The sequence below is a fragment of the Piliocolobus tephrosceles genome, chromosome 15 (genome assembly GCF_002776525.5).
Source record: "Piliocolobus tephrosceles isolate RC106 chromosome 15, ASM277652v3, whole genome shotgun sequence".
NCBI lineage: Eukaryota > Metazoa > Chordata > Mammalia > Primates > Cercopithecidae > Piliocolobus > Piliocolobus tephrosceles.
This window is the reverse complement of record NC_045448.1, coordinates 31,200,127-31,211,534: the sequence shown is the minus strand read 5'-3', so window position 1 is coordinate 31,211,534 and position 11,408 is coordinate 31,200,127. Positions and strand designations below refer to the sequence as shown.

The following is an 11,408-nucleotide window of genomic DNA, read 5'->3' as shown; positions in this document are numbered from 1 at the left end:
GAAGGAAGGAAGGAAGGAAGGAAGGAAGGAAGGAAGGAAGGAAGGAAAGAAAGAAGGAAACCTGAGGAAAGAATCCCCCAATTCGGGTGGGAGCTTGAACAAGTTGACCTCTTGGATCTCTTTGAGATTTGGGAGTTTGACTCTGTGATCCTGGCCCTCCCTAGGTACAAAGGGCGTGTTCATTTGGCCCTCTGTGTAAGCAAACCCAAGCCATACCAGGCATCCCCTACAGCATTTGACTTTCTCCATGGGTGTGGGAATGACCATCACCCCCCGTCTCTCTACTGCCTTCCCTTCTCACTCTTCCCAGCCCACGTACATTGTGGTCATCAGACCCTACAGCTGGCCCATGCAGCACTGCCTCCTCCTGCTCAGAAAAGGGGTGTGCAGACCTGGGGCCAGCCCCCATGTGAACTCTTTCTGCTCGTTCACAGGTCTGGGGAGCAGACAGCCCTTCTTCAGCCTGGAAGCCTGCCAAGGTATCCTGGCCTTACTGGACGTATCCTTTCAGGTTTGTGGGTGGATGCTTGCTGTTGGTTGAGAGCTTCACTCTGGAGCTAGACAGAGTGGATTTGAATCCCAACCCCAACCCTTGCTCATTGTGGGATACTGGACAAGTCACTGAACTTCATTATGCATCCAGATGCTCATCTGAAGAATGGAGAGAGTGTTGAAACTTACTTGGTAGGATTAATGTGGGAATGCAAATGAGATAATACAGGTAAAATGCTGGGATCAGAGCTATCATCTAATAGGTGATCAATATTAGCCATCCATCACAATAATGTCATTTCCTGGGAATGAGGATGAGGCAGCTAGAAGGTGGTGGTTAGTAACAGCTCTCCAGGTTTACAAGAGCCTTTGCAAAAGCCTTGGGACCCTATGTTTTCCATTTAATAACTAGGTGGTGGCTGCCCTCATGCACAGATCAGGAAACCAGGACTAAGGGAAGTTAAACAACATGCCACAAACTCAGCTGTCCTGTTTCTCAGCCCTGCATTTTTTCTAGCAAACACACTCCCTTTCTAAGTGGATAATTGTAATCAATGTTTGATCATCCATACTATGGAGGGGCATATTGAATAGATAGCCTAAGGGGGATTGTAAAAACAAAAACAGTCTGCAGAAACCGAGACAGTGCAAGATTAGGTGTACAGCCATGGGGCAGGTCCCAGCTCTGTCACCAGCTGTATGAACTTGAACAAGATCAGGCCCTCTCCAAGTGCTCATTTCATCAACTAGAACATGGGGGAGTTAATGCCAACCTCACCTGCTACAGATGAAGTGTGTAACTCAGTGATGGATTCATGGTGAGGGCTCAAACAGAGATGGGGTGTGGTGGTACTTTGACCCAATGTCTCTGATGCTAGGGCTATCTGGGCATGGTCTACAAAGCCAACCATTAAACTTAAAAAAATGTAAAAGGCATCCTTAGCCACCCTGTGCCTGACTCCTTCCATAGCTGGTTTTTAAAACAATAATGAAAAAAGGTTACTATTTTTTATATTTAAATCACATAAAATTGGCCATGTCAAAATATCCTGCCTCAATATGAACAGACACTTCTCAAAAGAAGACATTTATGCAGCCAACAGACATATGAAAAAATGCTCGTCATCACTGGTCATCAGAGAAATGCTAACCAAAACCACAGTGAGATACCATCTCATACCAGTTAGAATGGCAATCACTGAAAAATCAGGAAACAACAGATGCTGGAGAGGATATGGATAAATAGGGATGCTTTACACTGTTGGTGGGAGTATAAACTAGTTCAACCATTGTGGAAGACAGTGTGGCGATTCCTCAAGGATCTAGAACTAGAAATACCATTTGGCCCAGCCATCCCATTGCTGAGTATATACCGAAAGGATTATAAATCATACTGCTATAAAGACACATGCACATGTATGTTTATTGCAGCACTATTCACAATAGCAAAGACTTGGAACCAACCCGAATGTCCATCAATGATACAGTGGATTAAGAAAATGTAACACATATACACCATGGAATACTATGCAGCCATATAAAAGGATGAGTTCATGTCCTTTGCAGGGACATGGATGCAGCTGGAAACCATCATTCTGAGCAAACTGTCGCAAGGACAGAAAACCAAACACCACATGTTCTCACTCATAGGTGGGAAATGAACAATGAGAATACTTGGACACAGGGCGGGGAACATTACACCCTGGGGCCTGTTGAGGGGGTGGGAGGCAGGGGGAGGGATAGCGACAGGAGAAATACCTAATGTAAATAACGAGTTAATGGGTCCAGCAAACCAACATGGCACATGTATACCTATGTAACAAACCTGCACGTTGTGCACATGTACCCTAGAACTTAAAGTATATATATATAAAAAGAACTCAATAAAGGATGCTAAGAAGAAAAAGGTAGGAGTGAAAGGAAGAGGCAGTGGGATATGTCATATTTAATTTGTTTATGTTTAGGTATAAAAGACTTCATGTGTATTAAAATTATATCACTATCTATTAATACTACTGGTACTCTACTAACAATAATAAAATATAACATTTCGTAGCATTAAAAAAATTCTGCTTCACTTAATGCTAGCTGTGGTCATCACCATCATCACCTCCATCACCATCACTTCTCCCAGTGCTGCTGTGCTCTGGGCTTATTCTGTCTTTTCCTAGCAAGAGTGAGGGAGCCCTGGGCTGGACTGGCCAGCGAGGTGAGGCCAACTAGCGAAATCAGACATGATCAGACATTGAATGAGGCCATCCACAAATTGCACATCACTTTGTGGAGGGCTGATCACTGCCTCCAAAGCATGGATGGAACTCTCCCTGGCAGCTTTTACCTTAACCTATTAATCAGCTTAATGCATCGGGTACTATGAGCATCCAGGAATTCAGGGATCTGTGGAAGCAGCTGAAGCTCTATCAGGTAAGAACAAGTCTTAACCACACCTCTTTGGAAGATGGTGTAGGAATGGCAGTTCTGCAAAGCTGTAGAAGATACTTCTCTCCCCTGCAGTCCTTTATATCCAACTCACCAAACCTCTATTCTCCCTTCAGTGAGCATTTCCTCCATCGTTCTCTTCCAAGCTCAGAGAGCCGGTTGCAGTAGTCTCCTGAAGTTTCAAAGCACATATCTAATCATGCTGCTTCCTTACAAAAGCTTTTTAAGACTCCCCATGGATTTCAGAGAAAGTCTAAACTCCTTGGCACACTTGGAATTTAAAGTCTTTCATAAATTTGCTCCTTCTTGCTCTTCCAATCATTGCTCACAACTCTCCCACTTGTCTCCTAAGTCAGAAAGCTGGAATCACTTTAAAGTGTGGATAATGTGCTTACATTAAGCACATTTACCCACACCAAGACTGTCTATACCCCATGAGAAAAAGACTTTTCTGTTTTTCAGAACCCTTGCTCTGTAGGAAACATAAGGTGGTAGGATCCCAGCATGGACTCTGCCATATTCTTACCCTGGCAGCAGGCCCTGCATGTGGAGCCTCAGATATCTTCAACAGCCCCTCTGCAGTGCTGACAGAGGACACACAGGGGCTCTCAGATGGTGCTTGGAAATGCCTGGCTTCCTGAACCTCTTATTTGGTTCTTTGCAGAAGGTTTTCCACAAGCAAGACAATGGGTCAGGATACCTGAACTGGGAACAGCTGCGTGCTGCCATGAAGGAGGCAGGTAGGCACAGGAAGAGCTGGAGCTGTGGGCACACACAGGCGGGGTGCACACTCACCAGGCAGAGGAGAGGAGATGCGTGGCATGCTGAAGTAACTCTGATATGCAGTGTGACTCTCAAAGATGTAGATCTGCAATCAACACCAACATTTTTTATGATTGTCACTGTGATCCTAGCCAACATTGATGGAGGGTTGGCACATTCAACTTCTCATTTAATCTTCAACACCACCTTGTTATAATCCTCACTTCACAGAGGAGGAAATTGAAGTTGTTGCCTGGGGTTTAAATCCAGGACTACCGGGCCCCAAAGCAGGTACTTTTGAGCACTTAGCAGACTGCCTCCTTCCTTGAAGGCCAGTAACGTACTTGATGAAAAGAGCCTCATGCTGATTGCCTTAACAGGCAGGGGTGAGGAGTAGGGATTAAATAAAATAAATTGGTTAAACAATTAAACAATTCAAAATGAACCCTATAAAAGATTTCCATGCTATCCGGATTCAGGTCCCTAAACTGGAGTGACAATTGAAGGGGCCTTGGGCAGGAGGGGAGCTGGGTGCAAGCCCCGAGCACCCACAGCAGGACCTTGTGCTTAATGCAGGAATCATGCTCAGTGATGACGTCTGTCAGCTGATGCTCATCCGCTACGGCTGCCCCCGCCTCCAGATGGGCTTTGTCAGCTTCGTCCACTTGATGCTGCGTGTAGAGAACATGGAGGGTGAGATGTTCCTCCCATGGAGGGAGCAGGAAGTTGGGGAGGGCCAGGTCTTCCTCTGCTGTCCCATGACTTCCCACCTGTCCCTAGTTTAAGCACAAGGGAGGACAGCTGCCATTCCAGAAACGGCAGACGAGGGAAGCTATGGGGACCTCCAGCCAAGTGCCTGTGATTCCTGGCTGCAGATACCCAAACTCATTCGTTCCCTGCCTTGCTCCAGAGACATAGGCTTGAAGTGGCTCACTTATCATAGGTGTGGCTGCGTGTGGTCACGTGTAGGCTGACATTGGGTTCCCTCATGTTTTCAGAATGGATATGGTTAAGGTGAGATATATGGGAGGAACTAGTTCATAATGTTTCCAATACACACATTAGCTGTGTTCCTTTCTGCTGCATTTTCACAGATGTCTTCCAAAACTTAACCCAAGATGGCAAAGGGATATACCTCCAGAAGCCAGAGGTAAGACTTGCCCCAAGGAGGTGGCTCATGTCATCTTAGGTAGAGGTGGCCCTTGCAGGACCATGCTCTTGTGAAGGAGAAGGGCTCTGGGGACCTTTATTCTGCTGAACTTGAAATTGAGCACTACATTCATTGCACTCATTCATTCATTCATTCATCCATCAAATATTTTCTGAGCACCCACTTTGTGCCAGGCACATATGAAAGGTGTATCCAATAACTCTGATTGCAATAATGCTATGTGACAAATTTACAAAACGTCAGCAGCATATATATATGACAAGCACTTATTTAGCTTCTGAGACCCATGGCTGGGAGTCAGTGGATCTCAGCTGGCTTGCTCATGTATCTGTGGGTTAGCTGAGGGTTTTGCTGGGTACCTGAAGTGAGGAAACTCTGCCTAGGTTTGTTCTTCCCAGGGAAATGGGAGAAACACAAGAAAGCGAGCTTAAACACACTAGGTCTCTGAAACCAAGGCTCCAATCTGGCATACCTGCAAGTCATTCTATTGTCAAAAGCAAGTCACGTGGCCAAGCCCATTTCCTCCTCTTTCATATCACTTTGCAGACACAGCAGGGTGTGTTGAATGAATGAGGTGATATGCCTAGGAGAAGACAAATTCATGTATGAAACTGATTATCTTCCCTGATCATTCAAAATGCACTGATTTATTGAGCAGCTGCTAGGTGCTGGGTGTAGCGCTAGGTAATGTTCATTGTAAGGACATTGGAGTCTGGAGTTCAATCCTCTGCTCTTTTATTCTGCAACCCTTCCTCTGATATGGCCGCTTAGAAATGATTCAGTCAAAGCTGGAATGTCTTTCTTGATCTCAAATGTCCATTTTATGGAATTGCTTTCCAAGCTGTAGGGACCTGCAGCCTGTGTCACCCCTCAATCCCTCCAAGATTCGGTGTGAAGTGGGATTCTACTGGAGGGCCAATGGCCAGAATTTTCAGAGCCTATCCCTGAACTGCTTAGCCCCACACTTGAGTGCTGGGGCATCACTCCTGATCCCAGGCAATCCTTCCATAGTGGCAGGCTCTGGTCTGGGAGAATAGGACAACACAAGTGTGGCACCCGAAATAGGACAGTCCAAAACTGAGCACGGTCCAGTGGGCAAAGAGCTATCACAGGAAGAGAACTGCACTGGAGTCTGAGAATGGGTTGAAGCCACAACACTTCTTGTAACTAGCTGCGGGACCTTAGGCAAATCACATTAAATCTCTGGGCCTCAGCTGCCCACAGGTGAAATGAGTGGAACTAGGTGGGCTCTGAGATTGCCTCCAGCTCTGACCATCTTTGGCTCAGTGAGGATCAGGACCACCCAAGGTCTGCAGGGAATGGCAGCCACCTTGTTGGATATCATGCTGAGGCTTTCTCTGACACCACTGGTAACTTCACTATTCTCAGCTTTATCATTCTGAGGGATTGGCCTGGGGAGTGGTTTCCCCAGAGATCCCCTCTATATGAGTTAGAAGGTTGTTCATCACACCCACATAAAGCTGTCAGACCAAGGGGCCCATAAATGTAAACATGTAGAATATGCTTTAATGGATTTCTGCTACCCTGCCAGTTTGCACACCTGCACAGAGCTGGCACGAGCATGCCAAATTAAATTCATGGGAAAGAAATTCATTGAAAATTGAATACAGAATCAGCCTGTATTTGGCTGTCATCATTCATAGGCACCGTGAGAAGTCAAGGTTGATTATATTTCAGGTTGATTTATACTTCCTAATGGATGGTATGGTCCCTCTAGCTAAACCATCCATTAGTGTTCTGTCTCCACGGCTCCCCAGGAGTGTGGGGTGGGGAAGCCCAGATGAGACATGGGTCTGAACTGACCATCATTTTCTTTCCCAACATGTCCAGTGGATGATGATGGCACTGTACTCCTAAGAAGGTTGAGTCTCGCCTGCCCTCACTGAAGACTCTGCTTGTGGCCCAAGAGTAGCCTTTGGCTGAGACCAACCCGTGCCCACCCTACTTACTGATCTTCAGAACTGCCTCACCAGTCGTCACCTTCTTAGCTGGGAATATTTCTCTGCAGCCCTCCCGCTGCATGGCCAGCATGCAGAAAGGGAAGGGAGGAAGTAAAGATTGCATCAGATTTGTCAAAGCCAGCCATCCTTCCCTGAGGCCACAACCTTGTCACAAGCAGAGATATTATCTGACATGGCCTAAGCATTCTGACTCCAGAGCTGGTGTGCTTAGCTTCTATACAACACTGCCTCTGTGGCTGCAAACTAAAATTACTTTAGACATGCCACATGTTCTCACATGTGGGGTAATCATCTAGGTTTTAAGGTCTGGAGAGGGAATGATATATCCTTAAACATTTAGTCCCAGCATTTGCAAATTAGTAGAGACATAGGCTAAGTTTCAGCTGTTTGGGGATGGAGTCAGGGATATAGTGGGTTTTCAGAAACACAGACAATAAGAGACTTGCCGGAGTCCAGGTGGGGTGGGCTGGCTCTGGCATCTGAGATCATGGGGTAGTCTTCTGATGACAATACCTCCATATGATTGGATTTGGGGGAACCCAGTAGGTTTAGCACACCTGAGTTCTCAAAGGGCTTCCTGCTTGTGACAGGTGTCAGTCTGTTCACTTGACCTATAGACTATCAGATCCCTTTCAAATCTGTCCAGAAATTTTCTATCTACTTCAAAGAACAAAAAAAATCCATGCTAAATTATAGAGTCAATCAGCGGGTGGTTGGTATATCTGATTTTTTGAACTACCACGATACACTTTGTTTGTTTCATCCCTCTGAACCCAGAATACAGGTGCAAAACCAGAACAATGGCCTTTTTCCAAAGTCAATGCAATTTATTCATAAGTTAGCGCCTCAGAGCCATTTATTACTACAGGTTGAGCATCCCAGATCTGAAAACCCCAGATCTGAAATACTCCAAAATCTAAAATTTCTGAGAGTAGACATGAAACTCAAAGGAAATTGGGGCATTTTGGATTTTGAATTTTGGGGTTTGAGATATTCAGCTGACAAATCTATAATGCAGATATCCTGAAATCTGAAACACTTCTGGTCCCAAGCATTTTAGTTAAGAGATACTCAACCTGTATTCTGTTTAATCTTCACTTACAAACAATTCTAGCCAACATGGCTGTTTGATTTCCAAGTCCATAGCAGACTCAGGAAGGAAGCTGAATGAAGTGATAAAAGTGTGTCCGTTGGCAGAAGGACTAAAGGAGATTTGAGCACCTGTCACATGGGTACTGTACCGGAAGAAAGGAGCACTGAAAGCACAGTTTAAGAGGTAGGAAAGTATTTTATTTAGGGAAAAAACCCTTCATTTATTCCAAATGATAAAAGGTAAAATGGGTTTCCATAAAGTGCTAGATACATGAGATATTGTTGATTTTATAAAAGATGATCATGTATTTGTAACCTTTTACAGATTTTTATATCCATCTACTTATTTGTATCTTTGTCTTTAAAATCTGCCATTGTAAATAGCTGTTTTAGTAAAACAATTTTGCCTTGGCCCATGAAGACAGTTTTGGAGATATTTTTGGGTGATGGGAGGGTGACACCGTGAACTTGTTCACGACGTTTAGACTATAGTGTGCTGCTTGTGTTGGTGCAGATAGATCTATCTCCACATTGATTAAGCCTGAGAGCCTCTCTGCTGGCTTCTCAGTGGGTCGTTTGAATGGTCCTACATCACTCAGGTGTTAACCTCACTCTCCTGAGTCCAGTATCTGCACTGTGGCAACTCAAAGATGACCTGTCTTTGCTGACCCCCTTCCTGCAGATTCTCTCCTATACCCCCAAAGTTGAGTACTGAGTACTGAAGACCATGGGGCAGAGCCACCTCCCGACTCCCACCACACTTCCCCATCTTCTGTCACTCCAGGTGAAGGGGGAGGAAATAGAGATCTGGGGCAGGAGAAACTGGGCAAGCACCAGGGTGAAGTCAGCTGAAGGGCTGGGAGGTGAGCATCAGCAGTTCTGGAATATCGAAAGCAGAAAGTCTGCCATGAACAAGAACAAGTGGAAAGTGCAACCAGGGAGGAGCGAGGAATCACCTGCCAGTGCCAAGGAGGGTGAGGTCAAGGAATCCAGAGGTTGGGTTATCAAGTCCAGCCCACGCAGGGAGGGCATATCAAAGTGAGGCCTGTTCCAGGCTGTCACAATCTCAGGAAAACAGGACTCTACCTGGACAAGAGGGGATGAAAATAACTCCCATTTATTTATCCCTGGTTTTGTTTCTTCTTTCATGTTTTGTATAAAACTTCAGTTATCCGAAGAGAACCTTCTAGATTGCAGATGGGGCCTGGAGCAAGGCAGTCCATGGCTGACTGTAAATAGCACTGCTTTCCTGCCGTTGCTGTATTGAGTTAGAGAAATGATTTTGGCTTCCAGGATTTTCAACCTGACGTTTCCCCAGTGAAGTATACGTACTTAGATTTATAATGAAGGAAAAGAGGAAATGAGTGTTGTGGGTGATGAGTAGGTAAAAGTGGGCATCGTGGAGGAGCAGGCTGTGTGTCGAGCTCTCGGGATCTCTGCAAAGATGGCCCTTTGGGGTTACTGGTCTCAGGTCCTGGGTTACCATCTTTTCTCCAGTGTCCTGAGGACACAGAGTCTGCAAAATCCAACAGAAATGAAAGAGAGGAGAGGTGGGAAGACACATTCTAGCTGTGTGACATTGGACCTCAGTTTATCCATTTGTAAAACAGAGCCCCAAATGCCTTCATCCCTGGGTCATTGTGAAGATTAGATAATGCCAGCAGGTTGTAGGCACCCAATGAATGAAGCTCCAATTTTTCCCCGTAGGTAGAAAGAGCAATTTCTACAGCTACTATTACTTATTTTTATTTTGGTTTTTAGAAGACATAGTGAAACACCCACGGTTTTATACTCTATTTCTCTTTTCCTCTTCTTCCTCCACATCCTCTTTCTGGATGTATCAAACCACTTCCTTGAAGTGGGGCACCAGGAGGGCCACTCCAGTCTCCAATGCAGGGACTCAGAGGCAGGGACCTCTAAGAAAGTGGTCATCTCATTATTAAAGCTCTGTCCTCTGCTTCCCTTTCACCTCAGAAGCAGCCCATTTATTCAACAGAGCTCCAGGTTGCCAGCTAGGGGTTTTCAGGACCATTGACCAAGCAGCCCTGAGAGACTGAGTACTGACCAGCAGTTGTTCCAGAAACTGCTGGGAATTAGGTTGTGATCTAGAAGTGAACTGACACTAGCAGTGAGAAGGCAGGATAAGAATGCAGTCCAGAATGCAACCTTTCTCCACTAGATTGTAAGTAATTTAGGTGAATCCTGTCCCGCTGGGGTTCTATCCTGATTGGCTCTGCTGATGAACTTGGCCGGCCAGCACGTGACACTTGATGAGACCCTGGAATGCTGAGGCCAGTTGGGCAGCAAGCTTTCATCTCATCCTTCTGCCCATCCATCCAGCCATTCAAACATTCATTTGCCTGAAGACATTTATCAAGTTCCTGCAATGGGTCAGGCATCTGCTAGGTGCTGGGGAAACAGAGCTCACAGTCTCCCGGGGGGTGGGAGAGGACTGACGCGTGGTCTGTGGTGCAGTGTGACCTGGGAATGCACACAGTGCTGTGGAAACAGAGGAGAGGCATCTAGCACAACCTGAGAGGGCCAGGGGAGGCTGCCTGGCAGGTTTCCCTTTAACCATCTTAAGGGAAAGAGGCACTAGATAGGAAAATAAAGGGACAGTGATGTTCCAGACGGAGGGCGCTCCACATGGAAAAAAAAAAAAAAAGACACTAAAGCAAGGGATGAAATGGAGTGCTCGGAACACAGCAAGAGGTTCAAAGAAGCTGGAACTTATCTGTTGTAAGAGAACCAAGGCCGCTCGGGCAGGCAAGGGCTGGTCCCTGCAGGATCTGCCATGGCGTCCGGGTCCCATCTTGAGAAGCTGAACCATCATCCAAGAATTCTAAGCCTGGTCACGAGACGTCCAGTCCTTTCCTCTACACCAGAAAGGTTAGGAGGTTAACAGAGTACAGGGGGAGGGAAGTTCAATTCCCTGTATTGGCCCTTAGTTCGGGGGACCTTGATCAAATAGCTAAACCTTTTTGAATCTCTGCAGCTTCATCAGTCACATGGTGATGACAATATCGACCTCATAGGGCTGTAATGCAGGCTAGATGAGATAACATATGTGAGCATTTATGGCATTTGGCAGTGCACTTAAAAACTGTGAGCTCCACACATTTCTTTGTGGGGAGGGCACCTTCCTTCCCACTTTTGTGGTTTGTGCAGTGGCTTATGCCAACGCTAGGTGGTGCACGATCCCCACACCAGGGCATCTTCCAGACGCAGTACCACAGATGAGTTTCAGCACAAGCTAGTCTGGGAAACCCTGGCTAATGGAGTACCTTGCCAGCCTGACTCAGCCCAAAAGGCCAGCTTCAGCCTCACATGGATTCACTTGTCTCGCCTTGTCTCTTTTTTCTGACCAGTGTTTAATGTATGTACCGTACTCTATTTTATACATTGCATTTGTTTCTGAAATTTATTTCATTTATGTAAGCACTCAGCTTAAGTGCATCTCCTTGAGGGAT

The 11,408-nt window shown here is 45.9% G+C and overlaps 1 protein-coding gene across 1 annotated transcript in view; it reads left to right on the top strand.

Annotated features, from left to right (window-relative positions):
• Nucleotides 1-8,228, top strand: part of CAPN14 (calpain 14) — a 30,709-nt gene extending 22,481 nt beyond the window's left edge. The window contains exons 16-21 of the mRNA XM_023217304.1: nt 435-499; nt 2,848-2,916; nt 3,596-3,671; nt 4,270-4,386; nt 4,788-4,843; nt 6,716-8,228. Coding sequence (XP_023073072.1) covers nt 435-499; nt 2,848-2,916; nt 3,596-3,671; nt 4,270-4,386; nt 4,788-4,843; nt 6,716-6,742 — 410 coding nt within the window. The 3' untranslated portion in view covers nt 6,743-8,228. The remainder of the gene's footprint in view (nt 1-434; nt 500-2,847; nt 2,917-3,595; nt 3,672-4,269; nt 4,387-4,787; nt 4,844-6,715) is intronic.
• Nucleotides 8,229-11,408: the final 3,180 nt, after the last annotated feature.